The sequence below is a fragment of the Suncus etruscus genome, chromosome 1, assembly GCF_024139225.1.
Source record: "Suncus etruscus isolate mSunEtr1 chromosome 1, mSunEtr1.pri.cur, whole genome shotgun sequence".
Taxonomy (NCBI): Eukaryota; Metazoa; Chordata; class Mammalia; order Eulipotyphla; family Soricidae; genus Suncus; species Suncus etruscus.
In genome coordinates this window covers 196105722-196130870 of record NC_064848.1, presented here as the reverse complement: position 1 = coordinate 196130870, position 25149 = coordinate 196105722, and the positions used below count along the sequence as shown (strand labels likewise).

The 25149-nt window shown below is 45.0% G+C and overlaps 1 protein-coding gene across 1 annotated transcript in view; it reads left to right on the top strand.

The window, feature by feature from the left end:
* Positions 1 to 25149, top strand: part of NOL11 (nucleolar protein 11) — a 25599-nt gene extending 450 nt beyond the window's left edge. Inside the window, exons 2-18 of the mRNA XM_049779116.1 lie at positions 1487 to 1600; positions 1722 to 1778; positions 5090 to 5238; positions 8953 to 9010; positions 10750 to 10894; positions 12379 to 12567; positions 13862 to 13938; positions 14916 to 15039; positions 15887 to 15975; positions 16679 to 16753; positions 17751 to 17935; positions 18596 to 18721; positions 18829 to 19059; positions 21904 to 21982; positions 22622 to 22714; positions 24442 to 24549; positions 24848 to 25149. Of these exons, the coding sequence (XP_049635073.1) occupies positions 1487 to 1600; positions 1722 to 1778; positions 5090 to 5238; positions 8953 to 9010; positions 10750 to 10894; positions 12379 to 12567; positions 13862 to 13938; positions 14916 to 15039; positions 15887 to 15975; positions 16679 to 16753; positions 17751 to 17935; positions 18596 to 18721; positions 18829 to 19059; positions 21904 to 21982; positions 22622 to 22714; positions 24442 to 24549; positions 24848 to 24964 (2016 nt within the window). The 3' untranslated portion in view covers positions 24965 to 25149. The remainder of the gene's footprint in view (positions 1 to 1486; positions 1601 to 1721; positions 1779 to 5089; positions 5239 to 8952; positions 9011 to 10749; positions 10895 to 12378; positions 12568 to 13861; positions 13939 to 14915; positions 15040 to 15886; positions 15976 to 16678; positions 16754 to 17750; positions 17936 to 18595; positions 18722 to 18828; positions 19060 to 21903; positions 21983 to 22621; positions 22715 to 24441; positions 24550 to 24847) is intronic.

Here is a 25149-nt window from a genome sequence, read left to right as displayed (position 1 = left end):
TTTTATATATTTTTTCTTTTTTTAATTTTTTTAATTTTATTTTATGAAGACAAAGATGCAAAGAAAGAGGACAAGGTGAAGTTACAGTTGGAAGACAATCACCCATAAACAGAATTCTCAAAATAACAAATTATTTTTATTTATTTTCGTTTTTGGTTTTTTACATGCAAGGCTTTTTCGTTTTAGGTTTTTTTTGCATGCAAGGCAAAAGCTCTACCTCCATACTCTCTATCTCTTCGGCCCCTGGGGCTTGTTTCTTGCTCCAGGCGTTCTCCTGCCTGCCCATGAGCAGCTGTTTCTAGCTCCTAGGCACCCTAGTCTCCTCCTAGTCCCACTCCTGGCTCCCACACACCACCTACCTCCTGCTCGGTACCCAGGGCACGCCAAGAAGCAATCATCTTGATGTGAACAGCTAAGTCGTTGTCAGTATGTCTTTCAAGAACCCGGACACCTTGCTTGGAAGGCGATGACACAAAATCAAGATTTGCGGCCCTTCCTACCAAATCAGGTGGCTGGTTGATGAAACTGGGCTTAATCTCACCTATCCCTATTTAATTGTCCCTCTCCTGTTTATAAAGGCATAATGGAATCTAGAATCTTTTTTTTATTTTTCGGGTTTACATCTCTATCTTTAAAGATCAGGGTCATACTACAACAGGGGTTGGTGTGCTTACCTTGCTCACAGCCTACCCAAGTTTCATCCCCAGCACCCCATATGGTTCCTCAAACCAATAAGGAAAAGATTGGTGTCTTTTATTTTTAATTGGGCCCGTGATTTATATAGTGGTTGATATTAGCATTTCAGACATCATGGTGTTTTGGGTTTTTTGTTTTGTTTTTGGGTGTTACCTGGCGGCACCCAGGCGTTACTCCTGACTCTGCGCCCAGAAATCGCTCTTGGCAGAGACTGGGTACTCTATGGGATGTCAGGAATAGAACTGGTGTCCATCCAGGGTGCGCCACGTGCAAGCCCTTCCACTGTGCTATTGCTCCAGATCCCCCGGCATCAGGTTTTGGTTCTGGTACACTTACACCGCTGCTTGGGTGTTCGAAGGGTACTTGGACTCCTGTTTGCAAAAACTGGAGTGCTCCAGCCCGTTATGCCTCTCTGACCAGAAATCAGTTTTTTGTTTGCTATAGTTTTTGAGTCACACCCAAACAAAAATTCTCTAACTTTTTTTCTCTGAACTCCTAATTACTGTTTGGCTGAAGTGGAATGGTCAGAGACTTATTTTTCTGTTACTAATTTTTTAATTTAAGAACTTGGCTGGGTGCTTTTGTTGTTGATTGGAGGAGATGTGGAGGTCAGACCACATCTAGCTCAGGAGACCATGGGAAGAACTGGGAATTCAACCAGCAAACACCGTATCTGCTGTACTCTCTTTGGTCCCCAAGTGTTATTATTTATTTGATCTCACGTGTACATTTAATTACTTTCAATGCCTAAAATTAACATGAAGATTGCATGTCAACTTACTTTCATTAGGTTTCTGATCAGAAACCCTTGGGAAGCTGGTCAGTGAAGCAAGGCCAGAGTATAACAGTTCCAGCTGTGTGCAATTTTCAAACTGGAGAGTTTATTGTTGTACATGATAATAAGGTGAGTGTTAAGACTTCTCTACACTGAGTACAACACAACCAAACCATGACTTATTAATTTTATGTTGTGAATATATTATCAGAATTCAAAATTTTTTTAAACATTTATGTTTTGATTTAAGGTTTTGAGAATATGGAATAATGAAGATGTAAACTTGGATAAGGTATTTAAAGCTACGGTAAGTTTTTTGGATTGTATAATACTTAGCCTATTGGTAAGATAAAGTAATTTGGAATGTGATGTGTTATTTATCATATGCATTTATGGGGTTTTTATTTATTTATTTATTTTGGTTTTTCGGGCCACACCCATTTGATTCTCAGCGGTTACTCCTGGCTAAGCACTCAGAAATTGCCGCTGGCTTGGGGGGACCATATGGGATGCCAGGGGATCGAACCGCGGTCCTTCCTTGGCTAGTGCTTGCAAGGCAGACACCTTACCTCTAGCGCCACCTCGCCAGCCCCTATCATACGCATTTATAAGAGTGATAGAGGGGCTGGAGCGATGGTGCAGCCAAAGGGCATCTGCCTTGCCAGCGCTAATCTAGGTTGGACCACAGTTTGATCCCCCAGATCCCAAGGCAGGAGTGATTTCTGAGCGCATAGCCAGGAGTAACTCCTGAGCAACACCGGGTGTGGCCCCAAAAAACAGAAAAAAAACAAACAAAAAAAGGAGTGGCAGAAAGGTCAAAATCAATTTTTTATTCTAGTTATCTCATATCTCTTTGACATGTCTCAAACCCTAAGTTACATATTAGGGAATATACACTTTATTATCCTAAGAAACTAAGGATATACATATCTCATGACATTTAGATTTCTTTTTCTTTTTTTTTTTTTTTTTTATTTTGGTTTTTCGGCCACACCATTTGATGCTCAGGGGTTACTCCTGGCTAAGCACTCAGAAATTGCCCCTGGCTTGGGGGGGACCACATGAGACGCCAGGGGATCGGACCACGGTCTTTCCTTGGCTAGCGCTTGCAAGGCAGACACCTTACCTCTAGCGCCACCTCACTGGCCTCAACATTTAGATTTCTTTCCATTAGTTTAAATATTTATGATGTGTTCCTGTGAGAGCAAGTGAGTGAACTTTACTGTGCCTTTTCTGTCTGTCCTTTGTGGGAGTTGGGAGTGCAAGAGGGTTGAAACCACCCAACAGTGTGGTCCCCAAGAAAGCATCTTCAAGAGCCTCTGAAGTGGCACCCCCGAGTGCCACTGAGTATGACCCCAAAACAAAACAAACAAACAAAAAGAGTGATGTACAATGCAGTAATAAAAATAAAACTAGGGGACAGAGAGAGCACAGCGGCGTTTGCCTTGCAAGCAGCCGACCCGAGGACCTAAGGTGGTTGGTTTGAATCCTGGCGTCCCATATGGTCCCCTGTGCCTGCCAGGAGCTATTTCTGAGCAGATAACAAGGAATAACCCCTGAGCACTGCCAGGTGTGGCCCAGAAACCAAAAAATAAATAAATAAATAAAACTAACAGCCCTTCTCTATTCATGACCTAGTATATTATTGCTAACTATAAAACTAGAATCTCAGACTAAATTAAGCTCTACATTTCCTTCCAGCTCCAAATGTCTGACTCTAAATATAATTGGCATACTTGGGTCAGAGCAGTAGTACAGCAGGTATGTTTACCTTGCAGCCGTTGTAGGTTCAGTCTCCAGCAATCCATATGTTCTCCTGATCCAGCCAGGAGTGATTCTTGAGCACAGACCCAGGAGCATCACTGGATTTAGCCCACAAACAAACTGTATATACAGTTGGCACATTTTATAAGTAGCTTGATGGTTTAGTTGACTGAGATCTGATGACAATTTTCACCTGAACCCTGAGACTTTATATCCAGGAACTGACTTTCAGGTCCAGTCTTTTCCTTGTCAAGTAACCAATATTGTGAACTTTACAAAGCGAATTTTGTTAGATCTCACATGTAAAGCATTAACTTTCCTGGGATTGTAGGCTTTGGTTTGAATTACGGTTTCTGAATAGTTTATAATTAACTGCATTGCTGGCTTTTCAGTTGTGTACTTTTTTTTTGGGGGGGGGGGCACACCCAGTGGTTCTCAGGGGTTACTCCTGGCTGTCTGCTCAGAAATAGCTCCTGGCAGGCACGGAGGACCATATGGGACACCGGGATTCGAACCAACCACCTTAGGTCCTGGATCGGCTGCTTGCAAGGCAAACACCGCTGTGCTATCTCTCCGGGCCCAGTTGTGTACTCTTTTAGTTTTACTTGGGGATCACACCATTGATGTGCAGGATTTAGTCCTGGCTCTAAACTCAAGTATCACTCCTGATGGAAAATGGGGTAACATAGGATGCAGGGGATTGAACTCGGATTGGCCACACGCAAGGCAAGCACTTTTCCTACTGTACTATCACTTTCCCTACTGTACTATCGCTCCAACCCCCAAGTTACACTTCTTTTTTTGTTTGTTTTTGGTTGTGGGCCACACCCAGAGGTGCTCAGGACTTACTCCTGGCTCTGAGCTCAAGAATCACTCCTGGCAGGCGTGGGGGACTATAAGGGATGCTGGGTACTGAACCTGGGTCAGCTGCATGCAAGGCAAGTGCCCTATCCACTGTATTCTCTTATGCCCTCAAGTCCCAACTCCTTTTTTGTTTTGTTTTGTTTTGGTTTTGGGGGGATTACTCCTAGTACAACATGGGTTCCTGAATACTGTGCAGGTATGACCGTCCTGCATGCAAGGCAAATGCCCTACCTCTATCCTATCTCTCCCGCCCCCAAGTTACAACTTCTGAATGCATTTTATTTTGTAGATTTTACTTTGGAATCATACATAGTTAGAAAATGAAGGGCCTGGAGAGATAGCACAGCGGTAGGGCGATTGCTTTGCAAACAGCTGAATCAGGATGGATAGTGGTTCGGATCCTGGCATCCCATATGGTCCCCCATGCCTGTCAGGAGCGATTTCTGAGCACAGAGTCATTAGTAACCCCTGAACACCACCAGGTGTGACCCAAAAACCCAAAAGAAAAAAAAAAAAGGAAAATGAAAACAAATCAGTTACTTAAAAATAAGCCTGAGCTCGAGAGACAATTTAGTACTTTGAGCTCATGCTCTGCATGCAGAAAGCCTGGGTTGGATTGATTTCCAGCACCAAATGATCTCTTAGCAGAGGACCAGGTATAACGCCAAAAAAGAGAGAGAGAGAGAGAGAGAGAGATTGCTGGAACTGGGGCTTGGCTCTGTCGTGGAGAGAGAAGAGAGAGAGAGAGAGAGAGAGAGAGAGAGAGAGAGAGAGAGAGAGAGAGAGAGAGAGAGAGAGAGATTGCTGGAACTGGGGCTTGGCTCTGTCGTGGAGTCTTTGTCCAAATCCAAGTGAAACCCTGGCTTTGCCTTCCAACACTGCATAGTATAAAAAGAAGCCTTCTCTCAGTGTCTTTTTTTTTTTTTTCCCTACTGAGCAGCAGTTATTGAAAGTAAAACTGAAACTCCTTCTGTTCTTCTGTTCTTCTAGTTGTCTGCTGAGGTCTATAAGATACACTCAATACAGGGGACAGAGCCATTGGTACTTTTCAAGGAAGGTGCCGTTCGTGGTTTAGAGGCCTTGCTTGCAGAACCCCAGCAGAAAATCGAAGCTGTGATCTCTGATGAAGAAGTGATAAAGTAAGTTCCAGCACTCACTGAAGTGTCGCAAGAATGAAAATGGAGTCTGGGTTTTTGTTGCTATTGTCTGTTCAGATCTTGGGCCACACCTTGCAGTACTCAAGTGCTACTTCTAGCATGGTACTTGTAGTATATGAAAAAGTTTCCATAAGATTATCCTTGGAATTGTTGTATATAAAAGTGTTTCCTTAGGATTGTTCTGTGACTATTGCCCCACCTAGCCCTTCCAGGTGGGGCGTTGTGGAGTTGGCAATAAATAGCTTGATGGAGAAGGGAGAGTGACCTTCTGCGAAAGCTGCCGGCTGCAGGAGGATTCTCTGGCTCTCTTTGCCCAATCTTTTACACCCTATCCTTCTTGTCTGTGTGGATTATTATTTGCTGCGGATAAATATTACCAAGGTCTTCCCCTGAAAGGGGACAAGGGGATGGGAAGTAATTTCTCATTCAGGGGACTGTTCTTGGATTCACAAATACCCAGCAAAGTTAACAGCGAAGATACCTTACAGTACTCAGTTGCTCCTGGCAGTGCTTGAGAGACCAGGCCATGCTGGGGATCCCCGGTACCCCATATGGGTTACTTTCCTCCTCCCCCCAAGCCCCATTAAGAGTGTGTGCCCCAAAACCAAAAATGTTTTAAATTAAATACACATCTGTTCTCTAAAGTAGCACTCCTAAAAGCCTCTAGAATGATAAATGAGAAGGAATCTTTAGGCATGTGGGTCTTGTGTGAATGACAGATCTGTTCTGTCTCATATGAAATGAGACCCAAATCCTTATTTCTATAACAGTGCCCTGACTGCCAAGTTTGGGGACCCTTCTGCTGAAGAAGTGTACAGTTTGCTTTTACTGAAATCTTGTTACTTTATAGGTCCTTCTTTCCTAGATTGGAATGAAAGTGCTAAAATAACCTAAATGGGGCTGGAGTGATAGCGCACTGGTAGGGCATTTGCCTTGTACGCGGCTGACCCAGGACGGACCTTGGTTTGATCCTCAGTGTCCCATATGTTCCCCCAAGCCAGGAGCAGTTTCTGAATGCATAGCCAGGAGTAACCCCTGAGCGTCACCAGGTGTGACCCAAAAACCAAATAAATAAATAAAATAAAATAACCTAAATGATAAAAAGAAATACCCTGATTCCATCCCCCCTAGCACTTATTGTTCCATCTCATTTTCTATTCTATTAATTTACTGCTTAGCAAAGTCTACTTGAGACAAAATAAATTTCTACAGTGGAATGAAAACAGGCTGAGGGGATAGCTTAGATGGCTGGAGCCCTTGCTTTGCATAGGGGAGGCCTGGGTTTGATCGCTAGTACAACAGGGGTTCCTGAACACTGTGCAGGTATGACTAGATATTTTTTGTTTTTGTATTAGTCAGGAGTTACTCCTAGTTTTGTACTCAAGGATCACACCTGGCCGGCCCCAGAGGCTCATATTGGGTACCAGGAATTGATTACTGGTCGGCTTTGTATAAGGCAAACATTTTATATTCCCATTCTACTGTCTCTCTAGCCCCTCAAAAGTTTTGGTTTGTTTTAGTTTGTTTTTTTGAGCCACAACTGGAGGTGCTCAAGGACTATTCCTGGCTCTGCGCTCAGAAATCACTCCTGGCTTAGGGGACTATATAGGATGCCAGGGATTGAACCTAAGTTTATCCGGGGTTGTCTGAGTGCAAGACAAACACCCTACTACTATGTTACCGCTCTGGCCATCTCAAAGTATTTTAAACAGAAATGAAGGCTTGAATATATGGACAAGTTTAGACTGTCCTGATGGATTCCTCTGACATTTGAGTGGTATGTTTGGAGAAAGCCTTTATGAGAAATGGAAGTCGGTGATATCTGGCTTTTAGGATCTGATTGTGTAGCCTTGACTAAGTCCTGTCAGTACCCTGGCCTACCAATTCCTTCTAGAATATGTTTTGAAACTTTGAGTTAAGGATTCTCTGCTGTCTCTCTGGTTCTAGAAAATATTTCATAAAATAATAGTCAAGTGGTGGCACAAGTGGTAGGATATTTGTCTTGTATGCACTAACCTAGGATGGACCTTGGTTCAATCCCTTGATGTTCGATATGGTCCCCCAAGCCAGGAGCAATTTCTCTCTCTCTTTTTTTTTTTTTTTTTGGTTTTGATTTTGGTTTTGGATTTTGGGTCACACCGGCAGCACTCAAGGGTCACTCCTGGCTCCATGCTCAGAAATCACTCCTGGCAGGCTCAGGGGACCATATGGAATGCCGGGGTTCGAACCACAGTCCTTCTACATGCGAGGCAAATGCCTTGTGGCCCTAAAAGCAAGAAGAGAGGGAGTGGAGAGAGAGAGAGAGAGAGAGAGAGAGAGAGAGAGAGAGAGAGAGAGAGAGAGAGAGAGAGGGAGGGAGGGAGGGAGGGAGGGAGGGAGGGAGGGAGGGAGGGAGGGAGGGAGGGGGAGAGGAAGAGGAGAGAGAAAAAAGAGAAGAAAAGAAAAGTATAGTCACATGGCTGCGGAGATAAGGATAAGGCACTTACTAGACTTGCCTGCTCCCAATCTGGGATTGGTCCGGCATCCCACCAGGAGTAATCACTGAGTTTAGATCCAGGAGTAAGGGGCCGGGCGGTGGCGCTAAAGGTAAGGTGCCTGCCTTGCCTGCGCTAGCCTTGGACGGACCGCGGTTCGATCCCCCGGTGTCCCATATGGTCCCCCAAGCCAGGAGCAACTTCTGAGCACATAGCCAGGAGTAACCCCTGAGCGTTACTGGGTGTGGCCCAAAAACCAAAAAAAAAAAAAAAAAAAAAAAATAGATCCAGGAGTAAGCCGGGAGCACTGCTGGGTGTTGCCCAAAAATGGGGGTGGTGGTGGAAGAAGCCACTGTGACAGTACAATGGGTAGCAGCTTGCCTTTCACATGGCTGACCCAGGTTCAATCTCTGGCACCACATATGGTCCCCCAAGGACCACTAGGAGTGAGTCCTGAGTATCATCAGTTGTAGCCCAAAATCCACAAGCAAAACAACAAATGTAAAAATAAAATAAAATAAAATAAACATACTCTCTTATATTTAGATTTGTTATATTTCTCATAAATAGTGATTTGGTATTTTGACATTTTCCCTTTAAGAAGTTATATTAGGGCCAAAGAGATAGCATGTAGGTAGAGCGTTTGCCTTGCATGCAGAAGGATAGTGGTTCAAACCTCAGCATCCCATATAATCCCCCGAGCCTGCCATGAGTGATTTCTGAGCATGGAGCCAGGAGTGACCCCTGAGCGCTGCGGGGTGTGACCCAAACACCAACAAAAAACAAAAGAAGTTATATTAGTGGACCAGAAAGATAGAGCAGGGGTTAAAGTGCTCTCCTTGTACAGAGCAATATTACCGGGGATAGACCAGTACCAATCCTGTTTCTTATCAGCTACCATGTCCACATACTGTACCCAAAACACTACTGTGTGTCACCCCAAACTCTCATCCCTCTGAAAAAGTAAAAAAGGGGAAATAGGGGCTGGAGAAATAGCATGGAGGTAGGGTGTTTGCCTTGCATGCAGAAGGACGGTGGTTTGAATCCTGGCATCCCATATGCCTGGAATGATTTCTGAGCGTAGAGCCAGGAGTAACCCCTGAGCACTGCTGGGTATGACCCCCAAAAAAGGGGAGGGACTTAGCTGAGCAGATGTATAATATATCAGCATATTATAAGCACCTGACAAATGTAACCTGTATCATTTGTTTTTCTTTTTTAGGTGGACTAAGATCTTCATGGTATTTAAGCATCCTGTTTTAATTTTTATTACTGAAAAAGTAAGTGCTTTTTCATTCCTGACCTATTTTGTAACATTTCAAAGAACCTATGTTATTTGGGGAGTGGGAATGGGAAGGGCACACCCGGAAGTGATCAGGGCTTACTCCTGACTATGTACTCAAGGATCACTCCTGTCAGATTTGGGGGGTCATATGAGGTACCTAGTATTGAACTCAGATCAGCTGTATTCTACCTACTGTACTATTGTTCCAGCCCACCTATGTTATTTGGTTTGGTTTGGTGTTTAGTTTTGGTTTTTGAATCATCCCCAGTGGTCTTAGCTGCACACTCAGGAATCACTCCTGACAGGCTCAGGGGACCATATAGGATTCCTATATATACCTAGTATCAAACTTGGGTCAGCTGCATGCAAGGCAAAACGCCCTACCCTCTGCTATCGCTCTAGCCCACATTTGTTAGTTTTCGAACAAAAATTTGGTGCTGGGTAATGGCTTAAAAGACCGAGGCGCATACTTGACACACTAGGCCCGGGTTCAGATCCCTTATTCCACATGGTCCCCATGCGCAGGAGTGGCCAAACAAATTCACCCCACCAATATTTGACTGTAATGTTTCTCAAGAAAGTAAATTAGTGCCAAAGAGCTATAGTATAAAAGTTTAGGAACTTGGGGCTGGAGAGCTAGCATGGAGGTGGAGCGTTTGCCTTGCATGCGGAAAGACGGTGGTTCAAATCCCGGCATCCCATTTGGTCCCCCGAGCATGCCAGGAGTGATTTCTGAGTGTAGAGTCAGGAGCAACCCCTGAGTGCTGCCGGGTGTGGCCCAGAAAAAAAAAAGTTTAGGGACTTGTGTCTGTGTCCACAACAATGGTTTGACTTTTGGCACCACATGTGGTCCCTGTAGGTCCTGGAGTGATAGTACCACAGGTAGGGTTCTTCTCTTGCACATAGATGACTGGATTTGATCCCTGACATACTGTATAGTCCCATAAACCCCACCAGAAGTGATCCCTAAACTCAGGGTGAGGAGTAAAACCTGAGCACCTGTTGGTTGGCCCCAAAACACAAAACTACATAGTAATTCTTATTTTTTTAATTTCTATGCCTAAATTAAATAATACTTGGTTCAATGAGAGGTTATACACATTAAAGTAGTGAAAATGAGGCAGTAACTTTTTGGGGTTTAACATTTAAAAATAATGGGCCCGGAGAGATAGCACAGCGGCGTTTACCTTGCAAGCAGCCGATCCAGGACCAAAGGTGGTTGGTTCAAATCCCGGTGTCCCATATGGTCCCTTGTGCCTGCCAGGAGCTATTTCTGAGCAGACAGCCAGGAGTAACCCCTGAGCACCGCCAGGTGTGGCCCAAAAACCAAAAAAATAAATAAATAAAATAAGGGGCAAGAGTGATAGCACAGCGGTAGGGCATTTGCTTTGCATGCTTCCAACCTGTTTTGGACCCAGGTCGAATTCCGAATTTCGGTGTCCTATATGGTCCCCGAGCCTGCCAGGAGCAATTACTGAGCGCTGCTGGGTGTGGCCCAAAAAAAAACCAACAACAACACAAACCTAGTTCAAGGTCAGAGCAGTAATACAGGGTTAAGGTACTTGTCTTATACACAATGTGGCCCACGAAAGGTCCTCTAAGCAATGCCAGAGTGATCCCAGAACACAGAACCAGGAGTAAGCCCTGCATTCAGCCTTTTCTGGGCTAAACACCCCTCCCCGTTGTTGTTGTTTTAATAAAAATGACTAGCTAAAAGAATTTTTTTTTTTGTAGCATGGAACTTATTTTGCTTATGTGCAGACGTTTAACACAAATACGTTAAACAAATATCAACTCTTACTTGAACAAGAAAAGGAATCTGTTATACAGAGTTTCAGCGCATATATGGACTGGAAGTTTATCTCTTTGATGTCATTATGTAAGTATTTTTTTAAAGCCTTCAGAGATTAAAAATAGAGGGACACTGTGGAGTGCTTTAGTTTCTTACATATTATAGCACTTCCCTTTTCATCTGACCATGCACTACATTAGGGGTTTTCTGTAGGAAACATAATTTAGTTCTAAATTTTATCACACCTAAATTTTTGTTTTTTGTTTTTGGGCTACACCCGGCGGTGTTCAGGAGTTATTCCTGGCTATCTGCTCAAAAATGGTTCCTGGCAGGCACAGGGGACCATATGGGACGCCAGGATTCGAACCAACCACCTTAGGTCCTAAATCGGCTACTTGCAAGGCAAACGCTGCTGTGCTCTCTCGCCGGCCCCCACACCTAAATTTTATCATAGCTCAGCAATAGAACAATTGCCCTGCCTGTGAAAGGTTCTGCATATATGAGGCTCTGTGTTTAGTTCTCAGCACTTAAAAAAAGAAATGAAAAGAGGAGCCAAGGGATAGCAGAGCAGTAGGGCATTTGCTTTGCACACAGCTGACCCAGAACCAATGGTGGTTCGAATCCCGGCATCCCATATGGTCCCCCGAGTCTGTCAGGAGTGATTTCTGAGTGCAGAGCCAGGAGTAACCCCTGAGTACCGCTGGTTGTGACTCAAAAACCAAAAAAAAGAAAAGAAAAGGAGCTGAAGCTATAGTTCAGCGAGTAGAGTGTTTGCCCTGCATATGGTGTTGGGAAGGAGGCCTTGGGGTGGCAGGAAATGATTCCAGGACTCCCACATGTGAAACATGCATTTTAATCTCTTTTTTGTTTTTGGGCCACACCCATATGGGATACCTGGGTAAACAGTGCCCTATCCACTGTACTATCTCATTGGCTCTAGGCCATGGTTAAATCCAAGTTTGCAAATGATGTTTTAAATAGTATAGAAATATATTTTTGACTATACAGTACTGACACTTCGGGGAGTTGTTTTGGGGCTACAGCCTGCAGTTCTCGGGGTTCACTTTTCTGGCAGTGCTTATGGGATTCTATGCAGAGGTAGGGAAAGTCAAGGTCAGTCATGTACAAGGCAAGTACCTTGATCTAAGTACTGTCTCTGGCCCTAGATGTTAATTAGCTCTTTTGCTGTTTGTACCACCATGGTGGTTCTCGGGGCTACTCTTGGCTCAGTGTTTGGTGGATGCTCCATTGATGCTCAGGGGATTATGTGGTGCCAGGGGTGGAATCTGGTCCTAGATCGAGCAATCTCCCAATCCTGATCCTGATCTGTATGTTTGATCCTGGCAGGCCCAGGGGATCATATAGGATGCTAGGAATCAAATCAGGGTCCATCCTGGGTTGGCCGCGTGCAAGGCAAATGCCCTATTACTGTGCTATCGCTTTGGCCTGATCTGTATGTTCTTTAAGGGTGAGAATGGTAGTGGTGCTGTTACTTTTCTTTTCAGGTTGGATCTTCACTGTCTAGATAAGAGAACTCCTTAACTAATGGACAATATTTATATTCCCACCAGGCGCTGATGGGTGTATATATGAAGCCTTGGTACCATTGCATCCGAGTGACCCAGGAGAGAGTGAGCGGGTCGTTAGGTCGCTGGTGCTTAAGGATGTCGTGCCCTGTAGTCCTCGAAGTGGCCCTGCCCTCGCCATCCTGGACCACAACCATGTAGCAGTGCTGGGACCAACAGCCCCAGCAACTAAAGGTACATGAAATCAGTAAATTACGAAGCCCTTTGAGATTTTTCTGTCAGAGTATACTTTTTTTTTTCTCAGAGTATACTTTTTAAGTCTGCTTTGTGGGCCCAGGAAGACATGGGTTCACGCTCCTGTTTATTTTCCATTTCCCCTTCTATTTGTCATTGTTCTGATGTGGGAGTTGGGCAGAGGGCCAGGAAGAACAGGGTTCTGGGTGGGAGGAGAAGGAGAAGGCAGGAGAGGAACTCCTCAGCTCCGGGCAGTAGGGAGGGGGCGTGTCAGGAGGGAAGGGAACCAACTACCCAGCAGTTCTCTGAAGAGCAGTTGATGTCAGAGTTCATATCCCAGTCCCTTTATTATTTTTCTTTTTCATTTACTTACTCATTCCATTCTTACCAAATTATTTTTATAGCCTCCAATGTTTCTGGAGTAGACCTTTGATTTCAGTTTGCATTGTTTAACCTTTCATACACCCCCTATGCCACTCCCTAACTTTTCTGGCTGCTTCTTGATAATGTGGGATGACAGAGAACTGGGTCTGTCTTATGCAAGGCAAGCTCCCTTCTCACTGGACTAGACTCAAGTGCATCCTGGCTGATATCGTAAATAAAAATGGAAGTAACCTGCCCTGCCAGCCCAGAAATGCTTGAAACATGAATTAGCCTTGTAGTAGGAGAATAAACTTTGAGCTTCGTAACATTTCACAGGCTGGAAATCCAGGGGACTCAGCAGGATTCCCCTCACTGCCCTTCCTCTCCCCAAAATTCCCTCCACTCACACAACTTGTGGTCTGTTGGGAAGAACTAGCTATAGCTAGTGCAAAATTAGGTCTCTTGGCCTCTACATTAAAACTCAGGATTTGTTGTTCCATTACTCAAGTCCCTCCCCAGTCCAGGTCACATCTGCTCCTTTACCTTCCCCCCATAATTGAGTGAGCCTCTTTTCCACTCAGGACCAGCCCACTGTTGGCTGGTGTAAGCAAATTAACATCTAACAGATGTTAGATGTTACACGTACACCATTATGGCTTTGTATGGCTTCTCTGAGACTGGGAAACACTGGGTATGGCTTAACAAGTAGTTGCCAGGCTCTTGCATTGTCTCTACAACTCTGTGAGGGGAACTAAGGTCATTATCATACCTTTGTTACACAGAAGAAAACTGGATGTTAGGTGAATGCTCTGGGAGGAGAATTCAACCAAATGGGTTGGGTACCTGAGGCCATGCATCCCTCTGCCATCTCTCCCCCAAAGGCATCACGGGTTTGTTCTTGGGCTGACTTCTGCTCTCCTTTATTTTACAGACTGCCTCTCCATATGGAACACAAAATTCCAGACACTACAGACTTCAAAAGAGTTACCACAAGGCACCAGCGGTCAAGTATGTTTTGACACTTCATTTTTTCAAACTTAAGTTTTTTGTTGTTATTGTTATTGTTTTGTTTGGGGGCCATCCCTAACAGTGCTCAGGAGCTGCTCCCTACTTTGTGCTCGGGTTCACTCCTGGTGGTGCTTAGGTGCCCTTGTGCCAGGAATTGAGCCTGGACCTCAGGGCTGTCACTCCAGCCCCAACGGTGCTTTTCATTACACTGCATTAAGCATTCAGCATTTCACTTATTTAAACTTCTTTTACTATACTGTGTTCTCTCTTTCCTCTTATTTCCTCTTATTTCTAAACTATTTTACTTCGTTTTAAAATGAAAGTGAGAGGCCGGGGCGATATCATGGAGGTAGGGCGTTTGTCTTGCATGCAGGACAGTGGCTCGAATCCCGGCATCCCATATGGTCCCCCAAGCCTGCCAGGAGTGATTTCTGAGCACAGAACCAGGATTAACCCCTGAGCACTGCCAGGTGTGACCCAAAAATCAAAAAAAGAAAATGAGGGGCCCGGAGAGATAGCACAGCGGTGTCTGCCTTGCAAGCAGCCGATCCAAGACCAAAGGTGGTTGGTTCGAATCCTGGTGTCCCATATGGTCCCCCGTGCCTGCCAGGAGCTATTTCTGAGCAGACAGCCAGGAGTAACCCCTGAGCATCGCCAGGTGTGGCCCAAAAAAAAACCAAAAAAACAAAAAAAAAAGAAAGAAAGAAAGAAAATGAGATAGTGAGGTTGGATCTGGGGTGGGGAGGAAGAGATAGATAGTGAGAGAATGAATTATGCTCTATTCAGCAAAAAATAAGAGTTGCATAAACCAACCCCAATTAACAAGTTACAGGTGTGAGATTATTCTGGAATGTTGCTTAATTTTTGCCTTCTCTGTTAGATGTTAATTTGCTCACCATAAATTGACATAAGTTCTATAACGTTCACTTGAATATTGGAAAAAAACAACTAACTTTTCCTCGTAACATTTTTGGTAGCTCTGGTATTACGGAGAAAATTTATTCATGCTGCATGGAAAATTTCTGACTGTGATTCCATATAAGTGTGAAGTGTCCTCACTAGCTGGTGCCCTTGGCAAACTCAAGCATAGTCAGGAATCAGGTAAGATCTTAAATATTTGACCTCTTATCGCCATAAACCACAAATTAGCTTCCAGTTTGATAGGTGGGTTTCATCATTTGGGGGTGCAGGGGCCACACCAGGCAGTGCCCAAGGTTTATTTCTGGCTCAACACTCAGGTGGTGGAGGGGGGTGATATAGAGTGCTGGGGATTGAACCTGGGTCAAAGCACGTGCAAAGCAAGCACCCTACCCACCATACTATCTCTCCGGCCCCAACAGCGCCTGTTCTTACTGTTGACTCTTGGCATTATGCCCTTGGACAGTGCGTCACCACGATGAGGCTCTAGTCTTCTTGACACCAATGTTCTGACTAGGAGAGATTAGGAGCCCGTGACAAAATTGATAACGCCCTGAGCCTTATCTGTTGGCATATTGTTGCTGGCACTTAGCATTTTACTGTAGAGGGACAAGGGCATACCAGGCAGTACTCAGGGCCTACTCCAGGCTTGTTGCTTGGGGACCACTCTGACCAGCACTTGGGATCATGTTTTGGGGATTCTGCCTGCTCTCTTGCATGCAGCACACTGAGCACTCTCTCTGGCCAGATTTAGCACTTTATGGTTTACTGTTTGGAGGTTTTCAGTAGGACTAAATCAACTTGAAAACATCAGTTTTTTTGTGGGTATTTTTCTCTTGTTTTGTTTTTAAATTTTGTTTTATTTGGGACCATTACCAGGTAGTAACTTGGGGCTATTTTCACGGTGCTTGGGGACCAGGGCCAGCATGTAAGATATTAGTTGAGAAATAACAATATGTTAAAAAAAATAAGAAAAGAGAAATAACAATAGGTAAAGAAATTTCAGAACTTGTATTTTGTGTTCTCTTAGGTTCTTATACTGTGCCCCATTTTGTGAATTGGGAGACACCTCATCTAAACGAAGACAGGTCCCAGAACTCTGAACAGTCCAAGAGAACTGTAAGTTTTGAGTTCAAAATAGAAATGTGAGTGTGAGTCCAGAGCAGTGGCGCAAGCAGTAAGGCATCTCTGCCTTGCCCACACTAGCCTAGGATGGACCACGATACAATCCCCTGGCGTCCCATATGGTCCCCCAAGCCATGAGCGATTTCTGAGCGCACAGCCAGGAGTAACCCCGGAGTGTCACTGTGTGTGGCCCAAAAAACAAACAAACAAACAAACAAAAGAAATGTGAATGCAAATGTTGGTGGATAAATAAGGGATGATTTTAAAATACAATAAATATTTCAGGGGCTAGAGATACCATATAGCTGGTAAGGCTCTTGCCTGGCAACATGGGTTCAGCCTCTGGTACCCAATATCACCATCTGAGGCCATCAGGAGTGGTCTCTGAGTGCATCTAATTGTTTCTGTCATACCTGACTGTGCTCAGGCCTCCTCCTGGCTTTGTGCTATGATTCGGGGAGGGAGGGAGGGAAGAGAGAGTAGAAAAGGAAGGAGGGAGGGAGAGAGGAGAGAGAGAAGTGTTGTCTTCTTCAAGACCTATCTTCAATAGGCAGCATTTCCCTTTGGCTTTTAAAAGGGTCTTTAGACAGTTTATTCTTGCAACAAACGTGTCATTTTATCACTGGAGTATTTCATATTCCAAATATATGTGGTATATTTTTTGTGAATGTTTTTCTCTTAATTTATGGACTTCCAGCTGAGGAGGAGAAAAGCCGAAACAAGTGTACAGCCAGAGGCTTCAGCATCTAAACAACTTCTATCCACTATAAAGGTAAAATTAAAAACTAGTCAAGGGGGCTGGAGCAATAGTACGAAGGTAGGGCATTTCACCTTGCTAGCGGCCAACGCAGGTTCAATCCCCAACATTCCATATGGTCCTCCAAGCCTGCCAGATGTCATTTGTGAGCAGGGCCAGGAGTGATCCCTGAGCACTGCCAAGTGTAACCCAAAAACAAGCAAATAAAAAATAACAAGGGCAGACCAGAGCAATAGTACTGCAATGAGGGTATTTTTGCCTAATATGCGGCCAACCCAGCTTCATTCTCGACATCTCATATGGTCCTGTAAGTTCACCAGGAATAGTTCCTGAGTGCAGAACCCTGGGTTCAGCCTCAAATGCAAAAAAAAAAAAAAAAAACAAGACACAGGGCTAGAGCAGTGGTGCTAGAGGTAAGGCATCTGCCTTGCAAGCGCTAACCTAGGACAGGCCTGCTTTGATCCTCCAGAATTCAATTTGGTCCTCCCAAGCCAGGAGCAATTTCTGAGCACATAGCCAGGAGTAACCCCTGAGCATCACCAGGTGTGGCCCTGATTGAGGGACCAAGGAGCTAGAGAGCTGAAGCACATGCCTTGCCTGCAGAGAACCCTGGTCTGTCATTCGGCCCCTGTCTAGTCCATCAGTCACCACTGAGTGTTTTAAGTAGGTAGAAGATTCAGGCAGTTAAAAGAAATTCCATCTACTTTTCATTCTTTTTTTTTATTTTATTTTATTTTATTTTTTTTGGTTTTTGGGCCACACCCGGCGGTGCTCAGGGGTTACTCCTGGCTGTCTGCTCAGAAATAGCTCCTGGCAGGCACGGGGGACCATATGGGACACCGGGATTCGAACCAACCACCTTTGGTCCTGGATAGGCTGCTTGCAAGGCAAACGCCGCTGTGCTAGCTGTGCTATCTCTCCAGGCCCTCTTATTTTTATAATTATTAACTCTCACTACTATTTGTTTAGTACCCTCATTATCAGTGAACTAATACTATTTTTGCCTCTGCAGAAAGACTCTGAAAAGCACATTGAAGTGGAACTGCGCAAGTTCTTAGCTACGAAGCGGACACCTGATTTTCATACTGTAATTGGAGACATCATCACAGCGCTTCTGGAAAGATGTAAAACAGAATCATCATTTTATCCCCGGAACTGTCTGATACAGCTTATCCAAACCCATGTGCTATCTTACAGGTAAATGGTTCTGTGTACCTGCTTTTATATACCCGACTCTCTTGAGCTCACTTTTAAGAATTCTAAATAGCTGGGTTTTGTTTTGTTTTGTTTTTTGTTTTTGGGCCTCACCCTTTTGACACTCAGGGGTTACTCCTGGCTATGCGCTCAGAAATCGCCCCTGGCTTGGGGGAACCATATAGGATGCCGGGGGATCAAACCGCTATCCGTCCTATGCTGTCGCTTGCAAGGCAGACACCTCACCTCTAGCGCCACCTTCCCGGCCCCTGGGTTTTGTTTTTTTTTTTTTTTTTTGGTTTTTGGGCCACACCCAGCAGTGCTCAGGGGTTACTCCTAGCTGTCTGCTCAGAAATAGCTCCTGGCAGGCACGGGGGACCATATGGGACACCGGGATTCGAACCAACCACCTTTGGTCCTGGATAGGCTGCTTGCAAGGCAAACACCGCTGTGCTATCTCTCTGGGCCCTGGGTTTTGTTTTTAAGGTGGGAGGATTCTCCCAGCAGTGCTGGAAAGCTAGGCCCACACTTGCTAGTTTTGCACTCTTCCACTTGCGCCATTATCTCCAGCCGCAGCTTCTAATTTTCTTACTTCCAACTGGCTCAGTATGTATAGTTGTAATTTTAATATGTAAAGATAACTTTTTTTGGATATATTTGTAGCTTATGCCCTGGCCTCCTGGCAGCCGCCATAGAAAGAACCGATGTGCAGATCCTACAGCTCTGTCTCCAGCACTTCCCTGACATCCCCGAGTCAGCCACCTGTGCCTGCTTAAAAATCTTTTTGAGGTAAGTTAGATGGCAGAAGATCTTTTCGCTGCCTTTTGCACCTGTGACATTGCTTGCTTTCTGAAACTTTTCATGGACTAATCTGTTGCTTTCCATTCACTCCCTAGTATCAGTGATGACAGTCTCCAAGAGATAGACATCAATGTGGAGTCTGTGTCTGACTATATTGATGCTGTCCACAAGGAGAAGATGGAGCAGCAACCTGAAATTCTACAGAACGGTTTTACACCTGAGGAAGACAATTGTGAAAAATGTGATCTGGACTTAGATGAGAAGCCTCAGGACCCAAGGGAGGAGGCTACCTCGTGCCCTGTTGTGCCTAAGAGAGCAGCTCTACTGTATCCTTCCACATGGGCGGCCTTGCAGCATCTCTTCCTAAGGATACAGACTGAGGGTGTTTGGGGCCAAAATCATAGTACAGCGGGGAGGTCTCTTGCCTTGCATGAGACTGACCTGGATTCAGTCCCTGGGGCATGCCATCTGGTCCCCCAAGCACCTTCAGGAGTGATCCCTGAGTGTATGGCTAGGAATAAGTCCTAAGCACCACTGAGTGTGCCCCCCTCAAAAAAAGAAAGGGACAAAGTATAGTATAGCAGGTAGAGCTATTTCCGTGCATGTAGCTGACCCAGGTTTGATGTCTGGCATACCATATGGTCCCCTGAGCACCGCTAGGAGTGATTTGAATGCAGAGCCAGGAGCAAGCCCTGAACATCACCGGTTGTGTCTCTCCCCCAAAAATAAAACAGGAAGGTAAGGAGGGAAGGCCAAAGTAATGATGAATAGAACATTTACCTTGCGAGCAGCCAACTCAGGACCCAATATAATCCCCTAAGCAAAATTGAAGGGCAGAGATAACATGGGGTAAGGTACTTGTCTTGCATGCAGCCAGTCCCATTTTGGTCCCCAACACATATGGTCCCCTGAGCATGAGCCAGAGGGTCTAACCTGAAGAGTCAGGTTTAGCCTTCAGAGCACTGCCAATGTGGTCCAAAACATGATGTCAAAAACTTAAGGTTGAGAGGCCAGGAAAAGCATTCAGGTTCAAGGTGCTTTCCTTGCCTACAGCCAACCCATATTTGCTGCTCTGAATTGCCTGTTCTCCCAAGCAACCTTGGGTGTGACCCACACACTAATGGGGTAGAAAAAAACAGAAAATACGAAAGTTGAACACAGTAAACAAAGGGGCCGGGGCACAGTAGACAGATGAGATACTTAATGGAGTGCAGGTTTCTTATGTGGGAGCCCCAGTTTTGATTCTTAGTAATGCCTGGTGCAAGGGGTACTGCTGCGGTCAACCAGGTACAGAGCCAGGAATAACTTTTTTTTTTTGGTTTTTGAGTCACACCCGGCAGCGCTCAGGGGTTACTCCTGTCTCCACGCTCAGAAATCGCTCCTGGCAGGTGTGGGGGACCATATGGGATGCCGGGATTCGAACCTTCATCCTTCTGCATGCAAGGCAAACACCTTACTTCCATGCTATCTCTTCGCGCCCCCCCTTTTTTTCCTTAGGAATAGCTCTTAGCATCAAAGGGTATAAGCTAAACTCCTAAGGAAAAAAAATAAAAACACCTGGCACACTTTTCAAAATTAGTATTGTAACTAGGGCCAGAGAAATAGCACAGCAATAGGGCATTTGCCTTACACGCAGCAGAACTAAGACAGACATTGGTTCGAATCCCAGCATTTCATATAGTCCCTCATGCCTGCCAAGAGTGATTTCTTTTTTTTGGTTTTTGGGCCACACCCGGCAATGCTCAGGGGTTACTCCTGGCTGTCTGCTCAGAAATAGCTCCTGACAGGCACGGGGGACCATATGGGACACCGGGATTCGAACCAACCACCTTTGGTCCTGGATCAGCTGCTTGCAAGGCAAACGCCGCTGTGCTATCTCTCCGGGCCCCAAGAGTGATTTCTTTTTTTTTTTTTTTTTTTTTTTTTTTTTTTGGTTTTTGGGCCACACCCGTTTGACGCTCAGGGGTTACTCCTGGCTATGTGCTCAGAAATCGCCCCTGGCTTGGGGGGACCATATGGGACGCCGGGGGATCGAACCGTGGTCCTTCCTTGGCTAGCGCTCGCAAGGCAGACACCTTACCTCCAGCGCCACCTACCCGGCCCCCCAAGAGTGATTTCTGAGCACAGAGCCAGGAGTAACACATGAGCGCTGCTGGATATGACCGCCAAAAAAAAAAATTAGGGGCAGGTGAGGTGGCGCTAGAGGTAAGGTGTCTGCCTTGCAAGCACTAGCCAAGGAAGGACCGCGGTTCACGGTTCCATTCCCCGTCGTCCCATATGGTCCCCCCAAGCCAGGGGCAATTTCTGAGCCTTAGCCAGGAGTAACTCCCAAGCATCAAATGGGTGTGGCCCCAAAAAAAATTAGTATTGCGACTGAGTGCCAGTTACTCTAAGTGAGATATCCCAATTGATGTGATGATAAGTGTTCAGTGATAGAGCACTGGAGAAAAGTGCGACTTTTTCCATTATTCCCTCCTCTCAACACATAACATAAACTTTGTTGCTACAGTGACTTAATGATTTGCGCATACCCCTGCTGTGGGGTGGTAAATGCTGAGCCAATCTCAGCTGCTCTCTTCCCCCTTAGTAAAGGACTTTGTACAATGCTCTTTGGGGTGGACTTCAGTTGAGGCGCAACACAGATATGGCTGTAGTGATTCTCTGGGAAGACCCTACCTGTGGTGTTCACCTTTGCTGCTGGTACTTACTCATACACTTGTCTGAGCTACAGCTGGAAGTTGCTTATAATGCCAGAGATCACCAGACAACAGAAATGCTGGAGTCGTGCTTAGGAACTAGAACTCGTGACAGGTGCTATAAGTCCCCGTCCTCTTCCTTGGACTTCTCAAAAGTGTTTTGTTTTTTAAATAAGGTGGCAGAGGGGCCAGAAAGGTACAACAGTGGTAGGGCATTTGCCTTGGATGCAGCCAACCCAGGATGGATGGTGGTTCGAGTTCTAGCAATCCCATATGGTCCCCCGAGCCTGCCAGGAGTGATTTCTGAGCTCCGCCAGGAGGAACCCCTGAGCGCTGCCAGGTGTGACCCAAAAATAATAATTAGAATAAGGGGGTAGAGAGTATATATTTAGAAAAGTAATATTTGAAAGGGTATTTTTCTCATAGTTCAAGACTCAATTTATCAAAATGAGATTTTCCTTTAGTCCAAAGTAGTAATGCAGTTCTTCATTCTGCATACAGTGAAGCCTTCCTTCTGTCACACTTGAAAGACATCCCAGCCCAGCATATCACTGTAAGTGTTGTTATTCCTCTAAAATCATGTTTCTGCTTGGAATTGTGATGTGTAGTGCTGGCCAGCGTGTAGGGCATTGGAAAGGTTACCTGGTTCTTCTGTGCAAGTTCATTTTCCCCCACCCAGGTGGACCAGTTGTGCCTCTAGCAGGAGTCCTCAAACTTTAAACAGGGGGCCAGTTCACTGTCCTTCAGACTGTTGGAGGGCCAGATTATAGTAAAAACAAAAATTATGAACAAATTTCTATGCACACTGCATATATCTTATTTAGAAGTGAAGAAACAAAATGGGAATAAATACAACATGTGGCCCGCGGGCCGTAGTTTGAAGACCCCTGATAGTGTGTGGAAAATGGGATGGGCAGATCATCTTAGCATGCTTCTGGACACACCCTTAGTTCCTAGGAGTGTAGACTGGATTGATTTCTGAGCAGAACTAGCTCCCCACAGCCTCTCAAGCTGAGTGAACAATGCGAGGTGGAGCCTTAGACTGTGCTGCTTTTCCCATAGGCCTCACGTGTGTTTCATGCAGTTACCTTGAGCAGACTTGGAAAACATCCTTTCTGCTCTCTGTTAGCTCTGGGTAAAAGAAATGTTTCTCTTTATTAATTAATGTGATACAATGTCCCTTTTGTTCCAGCTCTTTCTCCATTATTTGTATTTCTTGTACCTCAAATGCAATGAAAATGCTACTATGACGCTCCCTGGAATCCACCCTCCAACCCTGAACCAGGTGAGGTCTTCTCATTCCTGGACCTGGTATTAGAAATTGCAGCTGACGATGAAGCTGGCCCAGGAGCCAGCACCGCTTGTGTGCATATAGAGGCTTGGATTGGAGCACTTACTGCTCGCCACATCTGAGACTGAGCAAAATATACACCCTAAACAACCTTGCCAGTGCCAGGTGCTTTATTGTGACCCTTTTCTCTTTTTTTTTTTTTTTTTTTTTTTGGTTTTTGGGTCACACCTGACTCTACGCTCAGAAATCGCTCCTGGCAGGCTCGGGGGACCATATGGGACACCGGGATTCGAACCGATGACCTTCTGCATGAAAGGCAAACTCCTTACCCTCCATGCTATCTCTCCGGCCCCTATCGTGACCCTTTTCAAGAATTTCTGTGTAGGACTGGAGTAGTAGCACAGCGGTTGGGCATTTATTTGCCTTGCATGTGGCTGACCCAGGACAGATGCAGGTTTGATTCCCAGCATTCCATATGGTCCCCTGAGCCAGGAGCAATTTCTGAGTGCAGAGCCACGAGTAACTCCTGAGCACCACCAGGTGTGGCCCAAAAACCAAAACAAAGAAAAGAAAATGCTCTTGGACCACACCCAGCAGTGTTCAGGGGACTTTATGTGGTACCAGGAATTTAGCAGGGTCAGCCGCATGAATGATCTTTCCTTGTTTAAAATCTTTCCACTCCATTAAAAGAACTTCAAAAACTGAAGATAGGGGCTAGGAGGAAAAAAAAAGTATTTCTAGAAATATTTTAGCTTAGAAATGTATCTAGAGGGCCTGGAGAGATAGCATGGAGGTTAAGGCATTTGCCTTGCATGCAGAAGGACGGTGGTTCAAATCCCGGCATCCCATATGGTCCCCCGCACCTGCCAGGAGCGATTTCTGAGCGTAGAGCCAGGAGTAACTCCTGAGCCCTGCTGGGTATGACCTAAAAAAAAAAAAAGAAAAAAGAAATGTATCTAGCTCTTTGGGCCAAGAGAGATCTAAGGCTAGAGCACATGGTCTGCGTTCAGGAGGCCCAAGTGAGTCCTCAGCACCATGTGGAGCCCTGAAAACTACTGGTAGCAGCTCCTAAGTCTCCCCAGTGTCCCCCAAGAAAAAAACAATCAGAGAAAAAACAAAAAAAGTCTTAGAGCCGGAGAGATAGCATGGAGGTAAGGCGTTTGCCTTGCATGCAGAAGGTTGGTGGTTCAAATCCCAGCATCCCATATGATCCCCTGAGCACTGCCTCAAAAAAAATTAAAATAAGTCTTAAAATTAAGTTTAATTTTTTTTTTTTTGTCATACCCGGCGGTGCTTAGGGGTTCCTCCTGGCTCTACATGCAGAAATCACTCCTGGCAGGCTAGGGGGCCCATATGGGATGCCAGGAATCACACCCAGGTCTGTCTCAATTTGTCCGATGCAAGGCAAATGCCCTACCACTGTGCTATTTCTTCTGCCCCTAAGTTTAGCATCTTAACTTTTCTGGGGGTCCAAGAAGTAGTACAGGGGGTGGAGCATTTTCCTTACCTGTAGCGGATTCAGGTTCCATCTCCAGCACCCCATAGGTAATAAAAGACTAGTGCTTTTCTTGGTGTAAGGAAGAGCCCTCAAAGAACTGAAATGTGGGGAGTGATTTGGCAGCCCTAGAGCTGATCCTTAGCATTGCACAGTCCCCTATGCATTGCTAGGTCTGGCCAAAAAACAGCAAAATCTTCATTTTCTTTTTTTTGTTTCTCTACAGATTATGGATTGGATATGCCTTCTGCTAGATGCTAATTTTACTGTTGTGGTGATGATACCAGAAGCAAAAAGATTATTGTTAAATCTTTACAAGTTTGTGAAATCCCAGGTTTGTACATTTTTTTTATATATAAATACTTGAATTCTTTCTGAACCATAGCATCACCTAAATTCTATTTTATTCTTGGAGCCAGAGAGAGATTACAGTGTTTGAATCACTTGCCTTATACACAGGCAACTCTGATTTGACCTTGGGCCCCTCATAGAATCCCCTAAGCACCTCTGGGTATGGCTGGTTCCAAATCAAAAAGTGTGTGTGTGATTCTTAATCCTTTTCCCTGAAGCAGTGTAATCTTGAAGAATTTCTCATAAGCATATGGTAAACATTCTGAAATTTTTTCCTCTAGATATGCATTTGTTCTGAACTAAACAAGATTGAAGTAAGTTTCCGTGAACTTCAGAAACTGAATCGGGAGAAGACTAGTCAAGAACTTTATTCCATTGAAGTGCTCGAACTCTTCTGACAACCCCGAGATGCTCCTGTTAGGCTTTATTCTCAGCAACTGTGCAGGGCCCTCTTTTGACAGTCATAGTGCCCCCACGGAGGGCCCCTGCAGAGCCTGTTACAGTTTATGGACTAAGGGGGACCCATTCTGGAACTCTGAAAAAATGTCTAATTTTAAGTAAACTTATTTGTTTATTGATAAAA